At 40.3% G+C, this 21,125-nt stretch overlaps 1 protein-coding gene across 6 annotated transcripts in view; it reads left to right on the plus strand.

Moving 5' to 3' along the window:
- The first annotated feature begins 5,474 nt into the window (after positions 1–5,474).
- Positions 5,475–21,125, plus strand: part of IFT88 (intraflagellar transport 88) — a 135,562-nt gene continuing 119,911 nt past the window's right edge. For 2 of the 6 annotated variants that reach the window (XM_070577831.1, XM_070577833.1), the window contains exons 1-2: positions 5,522–5,971; positions 17,293–17,388. In XM_070577831.1, the coding sequence (XP_070433932.1) occupies positions 17,299–17,388 (90 nt within the window). In that variant the 5' untranslated portion in view covers positions 5,522–5,971; positions 17,293–17,298. Of the gene's footprint in view, positions 5,972–17,292; positions 17,389–21,125 lie in introns of all 6 variants that reach the window. The other 4 variants (XM_070577830.1, XM_070577832.1, XM_070577829.1 and 1 more) reach the window with 3 other exon arrangements.

Consider the following 21,125-nt stretch of genomic DNA (forward strand, 5'->3'; position numbering starts at 1 on the left):
TTTCAGAACACCGAGTGGTGATTATCCTCCCAATAAGTATAAAATGTATTGTAAGTTTTACTGGTCATGTTATTAGCCCCAGGAAAGAACTGGTCTCAGTTGTTTGAAAAAGGAGAAAAAAAAATTTCATTCTGCATTTTCAGGCTAATTTGCTTTTAACTTTTAGGGTAAAAAAATGTCACGATAATTTTAAATATTTAACAGGCAATCACGGCATTTCATGGTATTTGTCTGGGCAGAACAGGTGAAAGGTTTTCATAGTGCCTAATAAATTACTTGTTAGATAAAGTTTTGCCGCGCCAGGGTGGTAATCCAGTGGTGAGCAGTAACATGTGGTCGACTTGGGTAAACTTCTATGAATAAATAGTAATTATAAAACTGTGTTACATGCTCTGATAGCAGAAGGTCAACATGCTATAGGAATACAGGACTTAACATAAACCAGGTGTTATGGCCTGAATCATGTCCCCCCAAATTCATATGTTGAAGCCATAACATATAGAACCTCAGAATGTGACTGTATTTGGAGATAGAGCCTTTATTTATTTTATTTTATTTTTTATTATTTTTTAAAATTTTTATTTTATTTTATTTTTTTAAAAAAGATTAGCCCTGAGCTAACATCTGCTGCCAATCCTCCTCTTTTCACCGAGGAAGACTGGCCCTGAGCTAACATCCATGCCCATTTTCCTCTACTTTATATGTGGCACACCCACCACAGCATGATGTGCCAAGTGGTGCCATGTCCGCACCCAGGATCTGAACCAGCAAACCCCAGGCCACCAAAGCAGAATGTGCGCACTTAACCGCTGCGCCACCAGGCCACCCAGAGATAGGGCCCTTAAAGAGGTGATTAAGTTAAAATGAGACCCTTAGGATGGGTCTTAATCCAGTTTAACTGGTGACCTTGTAAGAAGAGAAGATTAAGACACACGAGAGACACAAGGGGTAGCTGCACAGAGAGACCATCACGTGAAGAGGCAGCATGAGAGGGACCACCTGTAAGGCAAGGAGAGAGGCCTCAGAAGAAACCAAACCTGCTGACACCTTGATCTGGGAATTCTAGCTCCCAGAACAGTGAGGAAATTAATTTCTGTTGTTGAAGCCCCTCAGTCCGGTATTTTGTTATGGCAGCCCTAGCAGATTAATACACCAGAATTAGGGAAGGCCTCCTGGAGAAAGGGGTGGCTAGGCTAAGCGGACTGTAGGAAAGATCATTTTAGGGAAAGAGAATAGCATGTGTGAAGGCCTAGAGGTGAGAGAGATCATGATACCTTCCAGTGACTTGAAAGAAGTTAAGTATGGCTGGGGCATAATGTGCAAGAGGAGGGTAAAAGGATGGGAGGTGTCATGGACATCTGTCATTTTTGGCTGTTCAACATCCGAATACCTTTTGTGCTTGAGGAGAATCTCAAAATAGGTGGGAAGAAGCTTAAGGGGAACAGATGCCCTTTCTCTGAGCTCCCTGGAAGCCAGGACATGGCATTTGACCTAAATACAGCCAGCTCATGTTCCTTTCTGGGACTGTGACTCAGGAAGGGAGAGGGAGATGAAGGGTAGGATGGTTAAAAGTGGTTCATGCTGCCCATGGTGGTACCTAGGGTCTAGTGGTAGGGCAGAAAGTGCCAGAAGCAACAGAGTACAGCTGTATGACAACGTTTCCAACGGCAAGATGGGAGGTATCAAGATGGCAGGTACCTACAGCAGTAGACTAAGTAGGGTGACCAATTTGTCCTGGTTTGCCCAGGATTTTCCTGGTTTTACAACAGAAAATCTCACATCCTGGGAAATCCCTCAGGCCTGACCAAACTGGGAGGGTCGGTCTCCATAACTCAGGCAGACAGTTCCTGTGGTACAATTTCGGCTGTGCCTCATCTCCCTGAGCTTCTGTTGTTTTTCCAAGCCTTGTTCTTTAGCTTCTCTGATAACTCAATGAGTTACTTGATATCTTTCAAAAAATTCCTTTTCTCCTTAAGTTAGCAAGAACTGGTTTTTCTTGGCTGCAACAAAGAATCCTGAGTACTGAGACTGTGAAGGGCCTTAAAAGCCACATTATGGAGTTTAGACCTTGTCCAGAGGTCCAGGCAGAGTAGGGAGAGGGGGCGTCAAAAGGTTTTGAGCAGAAAATAATGTGATCAGATTTTCACTTAAGGATGATTACTTTGGCTAGAGTGTGGAGAACAGACCGAATGAGAACAAGCAGGAAGAGTAAAAAGGAAGCAGTGAGAAAAGTTAGGAAGTTATGGTAACGAGACAGACAAGAGGAGATGGTTGCCTAGCCCTCCAGGTGGTAGGGGGATGGAGAGAGGTGCAATGGTTGGAGGGAAATGTAGCAGGCTAGATAGAATTATTGATGAATGACAGACAACCAAGACCTTTAAGAACACTGACCCTGAAACCATGAGAGCATGAACTCAACATAGAAAACCAGACTGAACATGCCCATCCTCCACCATCTTACACTAAATAAATGTCCACAAGGCTGCTGCTTACTTCTTCCTGGCTGCTGGCCACTACAGACGATCTGCAGTTGCCATCAACAGTTGACTGTGAATAAAGGGAACATTGTACCTCTTACCAGAGCCACTGAGCCTCGCTTTCACGCTCTAGCAGAATTCTTTGAGACCTATGTGCTCAGACCCTCTCAGAAACTGTCAGGTCTAAAGCCACCTCTTCTCACATCCCTGTTTTCCTTGGACACCACCCAGAGCACGTCATTGTGGTCAGCAGCCATATCCTGGGCCAACCCTTCCCAAAGCCCACTGGCTTTCTCAGGCTCAGTTCTAAGCTCTCTTTTCTTGTCCCTCGACACCCTCCTCTCCTACAGCAATCTCATTCACTCCCAGGCTTCAAGTCCACTGATTTTAGGAGCCAGCGAATCCGAAATGTATATCTCCAGATGGAATCTCTTCTCCGAGCTTTACTATATACAATTGTCTACTCAACATCTCTATTTCCGTATTTCCCAGGCATCTGAAACGCAACATGTTCAAAACTAAATTTATTTTCTCTCTCAAACCTGCTTCTCCTCTAGTATTCTCCATATTAATAAACGGCACTAGCTTTTATTCCACTGCTCATGCCAAACTTGGGATTCATACTTGTTGCTTACTTTTCATTCACTCCCACCTCTATATGTGATTAATTACAAGCCCTGACAATTTACTCAATAAATATTATTGAGAACCAACTATTTTCAGGCACTTTTTTAGGCACTGGGGATATAGCCGAGAACAAAAAAGACAAAAACCTCTGTTCCCTGTGGAACTTATATTTTAGTAATCCAAGTTATGTGGCCCTAACATTTTGTCTGGCAATATAGGTGTGTGCTCAGTAAACAGTAGCTGCATTACAATATTTAAAATGAAAGAGACGATTGGAGCTGGCCCAGTGGCCAAATGGTTAAGTTCACGCGTTCTGCTTCAGCAGCCCAGGGTTTCGCCAGTTCAGATCCTGGGCACGGACATGGCACCGCTCATCAGGCCATGCTGAGGCAGCATCCCACGTAATACAACCAGAAGGACCTACAAGTAGAATATACAACTAGGTAGTGGAAAGCTTAGGGGAGAAGAAGAAAAAATAAAATAAAAAAATTTAAAAAAAGATTGGCAACAGATGTTAGCTCAGGTGCCAATCTTTAAAAAAATAAAATAAATTTAGAAAAATAAAATGAAGGAGATGATTAACCACTCCCTACGCAAATAACTGTATCATGCTTAACGAGTAACTAAGTTTAAAGGAACTTGAATTTGTTTTCAATTTTCCCTCACACAAAAAAAATTGCGGGAGCATAGCCTGGAGACCTAAAGAAATAATTAAAATTGTCTTATATATTGAAGTGTAGTGACTTGAAAGAAGCACTGTGCAGTGTTCACTAATTAACTCAACAAATATGTAGTGAACATCTGCTTTGAGCTAGGCACTGCAGCTAGACACTATCAAGAATTCCGTACCATCTTACCCCATCTCTGAGCTAACAAGCTGACGGTGTCGTTAACGCTGGCAGAAAGTACCTGCGTCAGGGACAAAGGTTTTTATTACAGTCATGCATCATTAACGACAGGGATACATTCAGAGAAATGCATTGTTAGGTGATTTTCTTGTTATGCGAACATCATAGAGTGTACTTACACAAACCTAAATGGTATAGCCTAGTATACACCTAGACTTTATGGTGCTAACCTTATGGGACCACGGTCATATATGCGGTCCGTCATTGACCAAAATGTCGTTATGTGGCACATGACTAGTCACAGTTCAGCAAGCAGAGTGAGCTTCACATTCCCTTGAGTTCACCTTGCCTCCCAAGTCCCACGGGGGTAGCCCAGGTGGATGCTGCACATGCAACATGTTTGTGTCACAGCTGAGGAACCCTAAACTTAGGGAACCTCAATCTTTTACAACAGACTTCAAGCCAAAGTGCTCAGCATTTGCCCCAGAGGGAGACATTATCATTAATATACTGGACAGCAGCCAACCTGCCTTTTGCACTGTAAGGGGACGATGATCTCAATCTTCCAATGCTGTTCCCTAGACAAACTCCTTTGAAAAAATTGTTGTATTAGTCAGGGTTCTCGAAAGAGACAGAATCAAAAGGATTCATATATATGTATATATCTCTATCTCTCTATCTATCTATACAGAGAGACTGATTGTAATGAATTGGCTCATGCAATTGATGAGAGCTGGCAAATCCAAAATCTGCAGGGCAGGCCAACAGACTGGAGACCCAGGGAAGAGCTGAATTTACAGCTCAGTCTAGAGCCAGAATTCCCTCCTCCTCAGGGGACATCAGTCTTTTAAGTCCTTCAACTGATTCGATGAGGAACACCCATATTACGGAGGCTAACCTGCTTTACCCAAAGGCTGTTTTGTTTGTTTTTTAAAGATTGGCACCTGAGCTAACTGTTGCCAATCTTTTTCTTCTTCTACTCCCGAAAGCCCGCCCGCAGCACATAGCTGCACATTCCATTTGTAAGTCCCTCTAGCTCCACCATGTGGGACGCCACCACAGCATGGCCTGATGAGCAGTGCTTCTCAGCACCCAGGAACCAGCCAGAGAAACCCTGTGCCAACAAACTGGAGCGCAGGAATTTAACCACTGTGCCACGGGCCGGCCCCACCCAAAGTCTGTTTTGACTGTTGAAAAAACACGTGAAAAAAAATCTTCACAGCAATATCTAGACTGACGTTTGACAAAAAACTAGGTACCATGGACTAGTCCAGCTGACACAGTAAATTAACCACAATAGTCCAGAACAAAAGCAAGCAACTCATGAGAATTGTATCCCAACATGTACTTAATGTTTTAAACTCATTAAATACTGGTGTCTTTAGACTTCCCGTGCTCCCCATTTATCTTTAAAATTTAAAACAAACTTTAATAATGTTAATTATGAATTTAATTCCTCATTCATATTGCATGTATTAAGCTTTACTGCGAGGCTGCTTCTAGACGTCTGGGACAGAGTTTCAGTCCCTGCCCTTTGAGGCCCTCACCAGACAACACATGAAGAGCTCTGACAAAGCCCTGCCCAGGGCCTGTGGGAACGCGACTGCAGACGGGAGGGAGGGAGAGGCGCTGCGGCCGCCCAGACAGGCACCTCCTCGGAGAGTGATCTTATCGGGTGACTAAGGGAGTCGGTGACTGCACGGAAAACGGCACTCAAAGGCTCCCAAGATTAGCGTAGCGGAGAGCTACAGGAGGTATTTTATGGGGACCTGGCGTCATCCTTTGGCAATCTGCGGTCTGGCTGATTCCATCAGGATGTAAAAGATCTTCGTTCTCTTCCTTCCCACGCCGCCTAGTGGCCGCCCGCCGGGACACCGCCCGCGCCCCGCCCCTGGCGCGGAGGACTGTGGGAGCGGCTTCCTTGGTTTCCGCGCGTGGCAACGACCCGGGCGCCGCGCTCTGGCCTACGGAGGCTCCGAGGGGATTCTCGGGACCGTCGCCCTGTTCCCTCGCCGCGAGGTACGAGGAGGGCCCGGGACGACGGGCGCCTCGGGCTGGCGCGGGCGGCGAGGTGCAGGGCCTGAGGCTGGTGGCTGTCCCGAGGGGCGGGCCGCCCGCCCGCCCTGCCTCTCCGCCCTCCCTCCCCGTCCTGGGCCGCCCTCCGTCTCCGTCTTCCCTCCCTCCCTCCCTCCCTCCTCGTCCTCCCTCCCTGTCCTCCCTCTCTGTCCTCCCTCCCCGCCGCGGGCCGCCCGCCCTCCCTCTGCGCCGCCCGACCCCCTGTCTCCGCCGCCCTTCCCCGGTCTCCGCCCTCGCCGCCCGCAGGGCTGGGCGTGGGTAGTGAGGCGCCCCGGAGGGACCCTGCCGGCCTGGCTCTCCTTCTCTCCATCCCGGCCGAGGGCTGCCTCAGGTGCCGTGCCTGCCCTTCCTGAGACGTGGCGCTCATTCTCAGACGTTGGTTTCCAGCGTCGGCCAGTTTGTGTCGCTCCCCTTCCCGGGGCTGGGCACTGTTGCCCCACGTGGGATGCTCTCCCAATCGTAGTCACACCTTACGCGGGGAGTTGGAAACCTGGTTAGACCCTTTCGCCAGCTCTTGAATTTCACGGTAGACTCGTGGATCGTTCATCTTCAGTTTTTGTGTTACGTAAAGCTTTTGAAATTGTCTAATAAAGGGTTTAATGAGTGACATGTAAGAGTACACAACAAAGTATGTAAAGCACATACTCTCACAGAGATGGAAAAAATCAAAGATTTGAAATACTGTTTTTCGAAGATTTTTTCTAGGCCTCGAATTCCACTTTTTCTTTTCCCAGGTGGAATTTGGTTGTGAGCTTTTGAGGAACTACAGTCGGCATCTTGCATGTAGACTGTCCAGCATAGTCAGCCGAAGAGTACCAGAATAGTAACTTTCTCATTTCAAAAAACGTTTTACTGGCGTTTAATTTATATGTATATTTTTAAAAATTTTATTGAGGTCATATTGGTTTACAACATTGTGTAATTTCAGGTGTACATTATACATCAGTTTCTATGTAGACTGAATCGTGGTCACCACCAATAGTTGGCATTTAATTTATGTTGAGGTGTCATCATCCTCGGAAAATTTCAACATGAGAGGCTTATTATGTGTATAAACTGCTTTTGAAATAGCCTGGAGAATCCAGAAGGCCTGAGTTGTGCTGCCACTCATAGCTGTTAGCAATGGGGACTTCACTTCACCTTTCCTGGCCTGGCTTTCCACGTCTTTAAAGTTAGTGTGTTTACTAGATGTCTGTTCAGCTAAAGTCTCTCCAAGATATAAACTATTTTCATTTTGGTTGCAATCAGCAGAAAGGATCTCTAATTCTAAAAGGTGCTTGTTTTTCTGACGTTAAGTGTAAGCCAAACTGACTTAAATAGGGCTCACAGGGGCCGGCCCGGTGGCGCAGCAGTTAAGTTCGCACATTCAGCCTCTCGGCGGCCCGGGGTTCACTGGTTTGGATCCCAGGTGCAGACATGGCACTGCTTGGCACGCCATGCTGTGGTAGGTGTCCCACATATAAAGTAGAGGAAGATGGGCACAGATGTTAGCTCAGGGCCAGGCTTCCTCAGCAAAAAGAGGAGGACTGGCAGTAGTTAGCTCAGGGCTAATCTTCCTCAAAAAAGAAAAAAAAAATAGGGCTCATAATCAGGAAGTTCTTGTTCAGCACACCAGTCCTCAAGGGTAGTCCCCAGACCAGCAGCATCAACAATACTTGGGAACGTGTTAGAAATGCACATTCTAAGGGATGGAGAGAGCGGCGCTGGCACCCACCCAAGACTTCCTGAATCGGAAACTGGCGGGGCAGAGTAGGAATCCATATTTTAACAAGCCCTTAGGTTTCTGAGGCATGCTAATGTTTGAGAACCACTGGTTAGCCTTATCTGAGCTAAAGCTTTTAAGTTAAAATGTTTCAGTTATTTTCTACCAATGACTTTTAATACCATTTGGAGGTATTTTGGAATAAACGTTTCTATCTGAATGACACTGCCCTCATAGTAGTGAATTTTCATCTCTAAAAAGTAATGAGAAATTCAAAAGACCTAATTGTAAGAGCTAAAACCACAAACTCTTAAAAGAAAACATAGGTGTAAATCTTCTTGACCTTGGATTAGGCAGTGGTTTCTTAGATGTGACACCAACAGCACCAGCAACCAAAGGAAAAAAAAAAATGGATAAATTGTACATCATCAAAATTAAAAGCTTTTGTGCTTTAAAAGACACTCAAGAAAATGAAAGGCTAGTGCACAGAATGGGAGAAAATATTTACAAATCGTATGTCTGGTAAGGTTTAGATTCCAGAATATATTAGAGAATTCTTAATAATTCAGATAAGACAGATAACCCAGTTTTTTTAAATGGGCAAAGCATCTGAATAGGCATTTCTGCAAAAAGATATACAATGGTTAATAAACATATGAAAAGATGCCCAACATCGTAAGTCATCAGGAAAATGTAAATCAAAACCATAATGAGCACGGGGCCAGCCCGGTGGTGCAGTGGTTAAGTGCTCACGTTCTACTTTGGCCTCCCGGGGTTCGCTGGTTCGGATCCCGGGTGTGGACGTGGCACAACTTACCAAGCCATGCTGTGGTCGGCATCCCACATATAAAATGGAGGAAGATGGGCATGGATGTTAGCTCAGGGCCAGTCTTCCTCAGCAAAAAGAGGAGGATTGGCAGCAGATGGTAGCTCAAGGCTAATCTTCCTCAAAAAAAAAAAAAAAAAAAAAAACCCATAGTGAGCACACCCAGAGGGATCTACAAGTAGAATGTATAACTATGTACCAGGGGGGTTTGGGGAGAAGAAGAAGGAAAAAGACCCATAATGAGATAGCATTTCACACGCACTGGAATGACTTTACTCAAAAAGAGGGACAATAAGAAGTGTTGGCTAGGACATGGAGAAACTGAAACCTTCATACATTCCTGGTGGGATGTAATACGGTGCAGCCACTTTGGAAAGCAGTCTTAGCAGTCCTCCAAAAGTTAAACATAGAATTTTCATATGACATAGTACTTCCATTCCTAGGTGTGTGCTCAATAGAATCAAAATACATGTCCATGCTAAAACGTGTACACAAATGTTCATAGCAGCATTATTCGTAATATCCAGAAAGTGGAAATAATTCGTGTCCATTAATTAATGAATAGATAAAATGTATATCCATACTATGGAATATCATTCAGCCATAAAAAGGAATGAAGTATGGATACATGCTGCAACATGATGAACCTTGGAAACATTATGCTAAGTGAAAGAAGCCAGACACAAAAGGTCACATATTGGGTGATTCTTTTTATATGAAATGTCCACAATTGGCAAATACGTAGAGATAGAAAGTGGGTTAGTGCCATGGCCTGGGAAGAGGGAGGAATGGAGAGTGACTGCTAAAAGGCCCCAGGTTTCTTTATGGGGTGATGAAAACATCCTGGAATTAGATAGTGGTGATGGTCACACAGCCTTGTAAATATACTAAAAACCACTGAATTGTATACCTTAAAATGGTAAATTTTATTTTTTTTATTTTTTATTGTTTTTATTAATGTTATGATAGATTACAACCTTGTGAGATTTCAGTTGTACATTATTGTTAGTCATGTTGTGGGTACACCTCTTCCCCCTTTGTGCCCTCCCCCCACCCCCCTTTTCCCTGGTAACCACCGATCAGATCTCCTTGTCAATATGTTGACTTCCACCTATGAGTGGAGTCATATAGAGTTCGTCTTTCTCTGTCTGGCTTATTTCACTTAACATAATACCCTCGAGGTCCATCCACGTTGCTGTGAATGGGCCAATTTTGTCTTTTTTATGGCTGAGTAGTATTCCATTGTGTATATATACCATATCTTCTTTATCCAATCATCAGTTTCTGGGCATGTAGGTTGGTTCCACATCTTGGCTATTGTAAATAATGCTGTGATGAACAAAGGGGTGCAAAGGGACTCTTGGGATTTCTGATTTCAGGTTCTTAGGGTAGATACCCAGTAATGGGATGGCTGGGTCATAGGGTATTTCTATTTTTAACTTTTTGAGAAATCTCCATACTGTTTTCCATAGTGGCTGTACCAGTTTGCAGTCCCACCAATAGTGTATGAGGGTTCCTTTTTCTCCGCAACCTCTCCAACATTTGTCGCTCTTGGTTTTGGATGTTTTTGCCAATCTAACCGGTATAAGGTGACATCTTAGTGTAGTTTTGATTTGCATTTCCCTGATGATTAGCGATGATGAACATCTTTTCATGTGTCTATTGGCCGTATTTATATCTTCTTTTGAGAAATGTCTGTTCATGTCCTCTGCCCATTTTTTGATCGGGTTGTTTGATTTTTGGTTGTTGAGCTGTGTGAGTTCTTTGTATATTATGGAGATTAATCCTTTGTCGGATAAGTGGCTTGTAAATATTTTTTCCCAATTAGTGAGCTGTTTTTTTGTTTCAATCCTGTTTTCCCTTGCCTTGAAGAAGCTCTTTAGTCAGATGAAGTCCCATTTGTTTATTCTTTCTATGGTTTCCCTCAACTGAGGAGTTATAGTGTCCGAAAAGATTCTTTTGAAACTGATGTCAAAGAGTGTACTGCCTATATTCTCTTCTAGAAGACTTATTGTTTCAGGCCTAATCTTTAGGTCTTTGATCCATTTTGAGTTTATTTTGGTGTGTGGTGAAAAAGAATGGTCAGTTTTCAATCTTTTGCATGTGGCTGTCCAGTTTTCCCAGCACCATTTGTTGAAGAGACTTTCTTTTCTCCATTGTAGGCCCTCTGCTCCTTTGTCGAAGATTAGCTGTCCATAGATGTGTGGTTTTATCTCTGGGCTTTCAATTCTGTTCCATTGATCTGTGGACCTGTTTTTGTTCCAGTACCATGCTGTTTTGATCACTGTAGCTTTGTAGTATGTTTTGAAATTGGGGATTGTGATTCCTCCAGCTTTGTTTTTCTTGCTCAGGATTGCTTTAGCAATTCTCGGTCTTTTGTTGCCCCATGTGAATTTTAGGATTCTTTGTTCAATTTCTGTAAAGAATGTTCTTGGGATTCTGATCGAGATAGCGTTGAATCTGTAGATTGCTTTAGGTAGTATGGACATTTTAACTATGTTTATTCTTCCATTCCATGTGCATGGAATGTCTTTCCATCTCTTTATGTCGTTGTCAGTTTCTTTCAAGAAAGTCTTGTAGTTTTTGTTGTATAGATCCTTCACTTTCTTGGTTAAGTTTATCCCAAGGTATTTTATTCTTTTTGTTGCGATTGTGAATGGGATTGAGTTCTTGAGTTCTTTTTCTGTTAGTTCATTGTTAGTGTATAGAAATGCTACTGATTTATGTATGTTGATTTTATACCCTGCTACTTTGCTGTAGTTGTTGGTATTTCTAATAGTTTTTCTATGGATTCTTTGGGGTTTTCTATATATAAGATCATGTCATCTGCAAACAGTGAGAGTTTTACTTCTTCATTACCTATTTGGATTCCTTTTATTTCTTTTTCCTGCCGAATTGCTCTGGCCAACACCTCCAGTACTATGTTGAATAGGAGTGGTGAAAGTGGGCACCCTTGTCTTGTTCCTGTCCTCAGAGGGATGGCTTTCAGTTTTTGTCCATTGAGTAAGATGTTGGCTGTGGGTTTGTCATATATGGCCTTCATTATGTTGAGGTACTTTCCTTCTATATCCATTTTATTGAGGGTTTTTATCATAAATGGGTGTTGGATCTTGTCGAATGCTTTCTCTGCATCTATTGAGATGATCATGTGGTTTTTGTTTTTCATTTTGTTGATGTAGTGTATCACGTTGATTGACTTGCGGATGTTGAACCATCCCTGTGTCCCTGGTATAAATCCCACTCGATCATGGTATGTAATCTTTTTGATGTCTTGCTGTATTTGGTTTGCCAGAATTTTGTTGAGGATTTTTGCATCTATGTTCATCAGTGATATCAGCCTGTAGTTCTCCTTCTTTGTGTTGTCCTTATCAGGTTTGGGGATCAGAGTGATGTTGGCTTCATAGAATGTGTTAGGGAGTACTCCATCTTCCTCAATTTTCTGGAATAGTTTGAGAAGAATAGGTATTAAGTCTTCTTTGAATGTTTGGTAGAATTCTCCAGAGAAGCCGTCTGGTCCTGGACTCTTATTTTTGGGGAGGTTTTTGATTACCGTTTCTATTTCCTTACTTGTGATTGGCCTATTCAGATTCTCCATTTCTTCCTGATTCAGTTTGGGGAGGTTGTAGGAGTCTAGGAAGTTGTCCATTTCTTCTAGGTTGTTCAATTTGTTGGCATATAGTTTTTCATAGTATTCTCTTATGATCCCTTGTATTTCATTGGTATCTCTTGTGATTTCTCCTCTCTCATTCCTAATTTTATTTATTTGAGATTTCTCTCTTCTTTTCTTGGTGAGTCTGGCTAAAGGTTTGTCGATTTTGTTAATTTTTTCAAAGAACCAACTCTTTGTTTCATTGATCCTTTCTACTGTCTTTTTTGTTTCAATATCGTTTATTTCTGCTCTTATTTTTATTATTTCCCTCCTTCTACTGACTCTGGGTTTTCTTTGTTCTTCTTTTTCTAGTTCTGTTAGGTGTCGTTTGAGGTTGCTTATGTGAGCTTTTTCTTGTTTAGTGAGGTGAGCCTGTATTGCGATGAATTTCCCTCTTAGGACTGCTTTTGCTGCATCCCAAATGATTTGGTATGTCGTGTTCTCATTTTCATTTGTCTCCAGATAATATTTGATTTCTTCTTTAATTTCTTCAATAATCCATTGTTTGTTCAGAAGCGTGTTGTTTAGTCTCCACATTTTTGCACCTTTCTCTGCTTTTTTCTTGTAGTTGATTTCTAGTTTCATAGCATTATGATCAGAAAAGATGCTTGATATTATTTCAACTCTCTTGTATTTATTGATGCTTGCTTTGTTTCCCAAAATATGGTCAATCCTTGAGAATGTTCCATGTGTACTTGAGAAGAATGTGTAACCTGCTGTTTTTGGATGAAGTGTTCTATATATATCTATTAAGTCCATCTGGTCTAATTTTTCATTTAATTCTATTATTTCCTTGTTGATTTTCTGTCTGGATGTTCTGTCCATTGGTGTTAATGGTGTGTTGAGGTCCCCTACTATTATTGTATTGTTGTTGATGTCTTCTTTTAGTTCTGTTAAGAGTTGCTTTACAAATTTTGGTGCTCCTGTGTTGGGTGTGTATATATTTATAAGTGTTATGTCTTCTTGGTGGAGCGTCCCTTTTATCATTATATACTGTCCCTCTTTGTCTTTCTTTATCTGTTTTGCTTTGAAGTCTACGTTGTCTGATATTAGTATAGCGACACCTGCTTTCTTTTGTTCATTATTAGCTTGGAGTATTGTTCTCCATCCCTTCACTCTGAGTCTGTGTTTGTCTTTGGGGCTGAGGTGTGTTTCCTGGAGGCAGCATATTGTTGGGTCTTGTTCTTTGATCCATCCTGCCACTCTTTGTCTTTTGATTGGGGAGTTCAATCCATTTACATTTAGAGTGATTATTGAGATGTGGGGGCCTACCACTACCATTTTGTGTCTTGTTTTCCGGTTTTCTTCAATTTCCTTTGTTTCTCGTCCCATGGTTTAATCTGTTCTGATGAAGAGCTGCTACTCTCTGTTGTTGTCCTACTACTTATCTCCTCTGCTCTTGGTTTTGTAGCCCCTTTCCTTTTTTGGATTTTTCAGGAATGAGGGTTTTCCTGAGGATTTCCTGAAGAGGAGGTTTTGTGGCAATGAACTCCCTTAATTTTTGTTTATCTGGGAAAGTTTTTATTTCTCCATCGTATTTGAAGGATATTTTCGCTGGGTAGAGAATTCTCGGCTGTAGGTTTTTGTCCTTCAGATTTTTGAATATATCATTCCACTCTCTTCTAGCCTGTAAAGTTTCTGCTGAGAAATCTGCTGATAGCCTGATGGGGGTTCCTTTGTGGGTTAGTTTCTTCTGCCTGGCTGTCCTTAGTATTCTCTCCTTGTCGTTGACTTTTGCTAGCTTCACTACTATATGCCGTGGGGTTGGTCTTCTTGCATTGATAAAGTTTGGAGATCTATTGGCTTCTGTCACCTGAAGATCCATCTCTCTCACCAGATTTGGGAAGTTCTCAGCCATTATTTCTTTGAATAGGCTTTCTGCCCCTTTCTCCTTCTCTTCTCCCTCTGGTATACCTATAATCCTTATGTTGCATCTTCTAATTGTGTCTGATAATTCTCGGAGAGTTTCTTCATTTCTTTTTAGTCTTACTTCTCTCTCCTCCTCTGCCTGCAGCATTTCTATATTCCCATCTTCCAAATTGCTAATTCTTTCCTCCATATCATCGGCCCTACTGTTCAGTGCATCTAGATTTTTTTAAATCTCCTCTATTGTGTTCTTCATTTCCAGTATTTCTGTTTGGTAAAATGGTAAATTTTATGGTATGTGAATTATATCTCAAAAAGTTATTTTATGTAAAAATAATTTTTTAAAGGTTATGAATAGCCATTGAAACCAAGGATGAAGGAGTTAAAATTTCCCTGGATTAGGATGAAACCATGCCTGTACCCACAAGGTTGACGTGAGAAATAAAGTAATCAAATTTTCTAAGCTTGCTTTGCAGAATAGCAGGACAATAGCTGATAAGAGAGTAGCTTGCTGACAGTCCTCCCCCCGGCCTGACTAAGCATCTCGCAGCAGCACTGGGAAGCTAAAATGACTAATTGTAAACTTTAGATGTCACAGATTAAAAATCCACCGCATGCAACACATAGAGCCGCCTTGAGTTAGCACATGTGATGCATAAAGAAATATGAAAGTTAGTGGCAGCCATACAGAGGACCCTTAAAACTTCAGCCCCTAAGGCCACATGCTCCCTTTCCCCATCTTATTCTCACAATGTGCTTTGGAAAAATGCTTAGAACTGCACATAGGCAAGGATAATCAGTAACCGGTAGAAAGAATAACTTGTTAGCAGAAAACTTACGTCCTCTGCCCAAAGCTGTTCTTTCTGTCCCAGGTAAGGAAGTACCTGATGTTTTATTAGATTCCTCAGGAATGTCACATTCAGCAGATCCAAAACTTTTTGTCTATGGAGAGGCATCCACTGGTCTCTGGTCATCCATCACCTGACATTCCTGAACCCTGTTTGCCTATATGAGTTGTTTCCAAATCAGTTCCCCTTTAAGATGTTTTTTTTAAGGACCATAGTCTGCCATCTTCTGATCAGCTAGCTCATCACTTAATAAAATTCTTTCTCTCTACCACCTTGCTTCTTAACTGATTGCCTTTTGTCTTGTGGCAAGCAGATCGAGCCCTTGCTTGGTATCAGCCACATATATTTGGCAATGTACTGAGTAATAAGATTAAGCTGAAATGTTTGTAAGAATTTACTGGCATGCTTAAAATTGTACAAGCTTTAAAGAAAATATGTATTTTAAGATGGACAAAGTAGTTCAATACTGCATTTCTTAAGTAACTAGCTGCCCCCACCTCCTCCCTAGTTGCCTAAAAATATTGACTGAATTTGATTGATTCTTCTTCCGGGAATTCGTCTCAGATTCTCTAGTAACTATTACATTTACAGTGTGTGGAATCAATAATTACGTTTCTTCCATGCTTCTGCTTTACTTTCTTTGACATCTGTTTTATTCTGTCTTGCATTTTGTCTCAACATTTTATTATGAAAGTTTTCAAATGTATAGCAGAGTTTAAAGAATTTTACAGTGAACATCATACCTGCTACATAGATTCTACCATTAACATTCTTCTGTGCTTGCTTTACCACATATCCATTTATCCATCTTATTTTTGTACATTTGAAACTGAATTACAGATACTCAGCTTTACTTGAAATAGTTAAGTATGCATATTAATTAAAGTTCATTTTTGCTTACAGTTTTTTCTTTCAAGAAGAAATTTACAAATAATGAAAAGCAGATATCGCTGATATGTGTTTGCTGAATTTTCACATGCATACTCCTGTGTAACCTAAACTGCTATCAAGATACAGAACATTTATCACCCCAGAAAAATCCCATCATTCCCTTCTCCATTCATTCCCTACCCTTAGCCCCTAAGAAGCAACCACTGTTCTGATTGTTTCTACCATAGTTTTGCCTGTTCTAGAACTTCAGATCAATGAAACAATACATAATGTTTTTGTATGGGACTTCTTTCACTCAGCATAATTGAGACTCTTCCATGTTGTTATATGTGTCATCAATGCATTATTTTTTTATTGCCCAATAGTACTTCAGTGCATAAATATGCTGCATTTTGCTTATCCATTCTATTGATGGGCACCTAGTCTGCTTCTAGTTTTTGGCTATTATAAATAAAGCTCCAAAACCATTCTTACACAAATCTTTTTGTAGACATATGTTTTCATTTCTCTTCGGTAAATAGTTTGGAGTTGAATTCCTGGGTCATACGATACATGTCAATTTTGTGAAACTGCCTGACTTTTTCCCAAAATTGTACCATTTAACACTATTATGAACAATATATGTGATTCCAGTTTTTCCATATCCTTGCTGACATTTTATGGTGTTGGTCTGTTTAATTTAGCCATTCCGATGGGTGTGTAGTGCTTTCTGCCTTGCATTGTAATTGACTATTACATACCTTTTTTCTGCACTTGACGCTACGTTCCTTGAAAATCAGTACAATCAACTGTTGTTGGTGTCACAATCCAATCTACACATCAGGATAGATGCGGAGAGGGCTGATGGCCACTCTGAGTTTATTATAACCAGCATTTCAATATATACATAGCTTACATCTGTTAAACATACACAGGTGTTCTGGATGAAGTAATTAGCGAATGCCAAGAATTCTTAGTGATTTCTCAAGGAGCCCTCCCTTGGCCTCCGTTTTGATATTATCATGTTATTGCTGTGCTCGTATACTTTCTCTTGGAGCATGCAAGGCCTCCTAGGCAACGGCCCCTCCTGCTCCCGATATCGTGTCTCCATCTGTGCCCCCTGGCAGCCGATGCCTGTCTTAGGTTGCCTCCCCCTGAAGGTCTTACCCCTCATTGGCTAACTGGCCTTCTCACCTCTGGGTCACAGTTTGTTGGCAAGCTTTTTCCAGTGATTATTAACCCTTCCTGTGTCAGGGGCGGCTACAACTGTAACCCGCTCTAGTGCCTGTCACTGTCCTTGAAGGTAGTAGGTGTGGAATAAATGTGAAATGAGGGCAATGAGTGAATATTTTGACACCTATTTTTGAGAATTTGTCACGAAAAAAATTTTAAGCCATAAAAATATGTAGAGAAAATTTGACCAGAAAGGTTTAGTTATACTTTATTTCAATTAAGAATTATTTCTCATCTCAAGAACATATTTACACTGCCAATTTTTCATAGGTACAAATGATGCAAAATGTACACCTGGCCCCAGAGACAGATGAAGATGATCTTTATTCTGGATATAATGACTACAATCCAACCTATGATACTGAGGTAAAAAATAAATAAATAAATAAAATCTCATTGTTTTTTATGTTTGCCTTTGTGGTAAAGCTGGTTCATGAAAACTTTGGATTTGAGGATTCTGCTTTATTATGCTTTAAATTAAGTAAGCTGATTAAAAGCCTAGAAAAGTGCTGCTACTGAAGACTCTACTAACTTCTACCAATGATAATAATAGCAACAGAAGGGAAAATCATGAGAAAAGTTATGGCAACAAATAAGTATCAATTATAGACTTGCGTTCTTCAGCACTAGTTATCTGAATGTGTAAGTTGAAACACTTACATCACTTGAAGTACCTAAAGTCAGTTTTGTTATTTCAGTGCTCTAAATTTGAAATGTGTAGAGTTATTTTTCTTCTTTCAAATTGTATAAGTATTTTATAGAAAAATTATGAAATAGAAATAAGTATAAAGAAAATTAAAATCATAGAAACTGTTACCACCCAGATATAACTGTTAATTAACTGATAGTGCCAAACATTACCTATGTATATACACATGTATCTGTATGTTTTTGGATAAAATGGTATCACACTGTGTGTACTGTTTTGTAACCTGCTTTTTCTCTTTTATAATTATCCAGTTATGTCGACAAATCTATATCTGTGTAATATTTAGTGGTATAGTAATTTAAAAGATGAAATTGTTACCAAATTGAATATTTTAAGTCTTTTTACATCATTGTGAGAGTTATAGTTTCTGAATTGTAAAACAAACAAGAAAAAAAAACCTCTTTATAAACTCATCTTGAATGCATGTGTGAAAAAAAGTAAAGATGAGGCTTATGAGCATTAATTTACTTGCTAGTATATAAGAATCAAATATTGGCATTTATATCACTTTAAACTAATTTAGGAAATCTCATACTATTCTAGAGTTTTTCATATAACTTTTAGTCATTTTTGAATTGTTTTTTTCTCTGGAGAAAAATGGTAGTCTGTGAGTTTGAGACCTATAAAGAAAACAAGGAAAGAAACCAGATACCATTCACTGATTCTACATGAAAAAAAATCTAGGAGATGCTGATCATTGTAGAAACAAAATGACATAAATCCTGTCACTCAAAGATCCACTTTATTAGATATTATCACCTGATGTTTTGTTGTGTTCCCTTGTCTTTAATATACACAGGTGTTTCCCTCCCTGTATACAAAAACGTGCGTGCGCGCACACACAAATATGATTATATAGACCCCTTTTAAAAAATTTGTATTAAAACGTAAGCATTTTCCTAAGTTAGTATAAATTATGAAAACCATTGAAATGTCCCCCTTCTCCTAGTTATAAAAGTTATGTATATAAAGAATATACATGCTCATTGTTGAAAAAATTACCCATAATCCCATCACACAGGATTAACTACTGTTGACATTTTGTTGCTGTCTTGCCTTCATGCATACCTACAGTTTTCTTTTAGCGGGTTTGGAATTGAACTACCATATACTTTTCTGTTTGCTTTTTTTACATTAACTACTTCATAAGCAAAGTTTCATGATACTAAAAATTTAAACAAATGCAATTTTAGTGAGTGCATAATACTGAAGGTATACAGTTGATTATAACTATTTTCCAAACATAGGATATTTACATCCAGTTTTCTGATGTTGTAAATAATAACAATGTAATGAACAATTTTATGCATAAATAACTTTAGGTATTTTGTTCAAACACTTCCTTGGACAGAGTCCCGGAAGTGAAATTAATAGATCATGAATATGATCATTTTTAAAGCACCAGAGAAACTTCCTAACCCCTCAGGTCATCATAGTGTGGCTTCATATTTAATTTGAAGTGAACATTCAAAGTATCAGATGCAAAAATAAGTTATACAGTAAAATAAAAATGATATTTGGTTTGCCCATGGTTTCTTTTATCGTAATTAATTGGAATAATAAAAAGTTTAATATATAACTGAATTACTTGAAAAGTTGCTAAGATGTTGCATAGATTAGGCAAATTGTTAAATTATGAACAAAGAAAAAATTACAAAAGGTGTTAGTTTGGTATTTGTAATTGGAGAATTTGTTGACAATTTTTAGTTTGTTAGAATTCATTGAGCTGGTTAATCAAATTTTGCTAATAGTTTAGGAATATTGGAGGATTTCCTTTTCCTAAAACATCTGCCAAAGTAGTATAATTAATTATGCTGAAAGTTGCCTTTGGCTTTATATTTCATATGAAAATTGCCTAGTTTCTATGGCTGAGATTGTGTACTTATTTAATTTTATGTAGTTGATATGGAAGGTTATAAAGATTATTTAAAGTAAAAATTAAATAAGATTGGGGCTGGCCCAGTGGCGTAGTGGTTAAATTTGTGCACTCCACTTTGGTGGCCCAAGGTTCGCAGGTTTGGATTGTGGGCGTGGACCTAACACAGCTTGTCAAGCCATGCTGTGGCAGCATCTCACATGAAATAGAGGAAGATTGGCACAAATGTTAGCTCAGCAACAATCTTCCTCAGCAAAAAAGAGGAAGATTGGCAACAGATGTTAGTTCAGGACCAATCTTCCTCTCACACACACACACACAAATTAAAGAAGAACATTTGTACATAATAAAATGTTTAAAGTGCAGTTATTAACATCCTGGTTATATAAACATTTTACTTTGCAGTTTCAAAAGTTAATTGATATTGACTCTTATCTATTGTTTGTACTTATTTTTTAATAATCAGTAAGTATATTTTTGTGGGAAGTAGACTGAAATAAATCAGAGTCGAGTATGAGAATTGCGCATAACATTTATGAGGGGTTAGAGCCAGAGTTTGTGTTGGTGAAGGAGTAAGAAATAAAGGCTGGTTAGATTGGTGGTTGGTAAGACTGAGTCCTTTTGAGAGAGTCTTTTTATTTATTTAATTAATTTATTTTTTGAGGAAGATTAGCCCGGAGCTAACATCTGCTGCCAATCCTCCTCTTTTTGCTCAGGAAGATTGGCCCTGAGCTAACATCCGTGCCCATCTTCCTCCATTTTATACGTGGGATGCCTGCCACAGCATGGCTTGACAAGTGATGCCATGCCCGCATCAGGGATCCGAACCAGCAAACCCCGGGCCAGCAAAGCGAAACGTGCGCACTTAACCGCTGCACCACCGGGCTGCCCCGAGAGTCTTTTTAAAAATGACATTTGTCCAGGAAACCCAGGAACACTTCTATCTTGCCCTTGACTGATGTTACTTTCCTTAGATTTCCTGAGGGAGAATATGAGTACAGGTCAGGCATCAGCAAAGCATAATAACATTTTATTTCAACCGAGGCTTTGGTTCCAAATGGCATTGTAGGCTAGGCTCTGTGGAGCCCTCAGTTTGCCTAGGTTAGCTCCAGTCTGAATCTCAGACTTTACCTCTCCAGTGAGAGGAAAAGTGTTTGCCCGTTGCTTAGAGAACATATGGCCTTTTCTGTGCTAAGGCTTTCTCAGGTAGGGCTAGTAGTCATGGTCCCAGCATATGGAAGAAGAGAGGAGAGGGAGAGAGAATGGACAGAAAGAAGGAGAGAGAGAGAAAGAGATTTGCTTCTTTGTTCTTACTGCTCTAGCTGCTTGGAAGACAGAAACAGAAGAAAGGCCATATCCTTGTGTACTTGATCTTTTAACCAGGCATAATATAGTGCCCATTTAAACAGTGGCTAATGTCCTACAAATTGACTGACATTGTCAGTACTCTTCTTCCTAGGGGAGGGAGGAGCCTTGATATTTTGGATAGTGTGAAGGGGGTATATTTGAGGACAGGAG

This window comes from Equus przewalskii, chromosome 16 (assembly GCF_037783145.1).
Source record: "Equus przewalskii isolate Varuska chromosome 16, EquPr2, whole genome shotgun sequence".
NCBI lineage: Eukaryota > Metazoa > Chordata > Mammalia > Perissodactyla > Equidae > Equus > Equus przewalskii.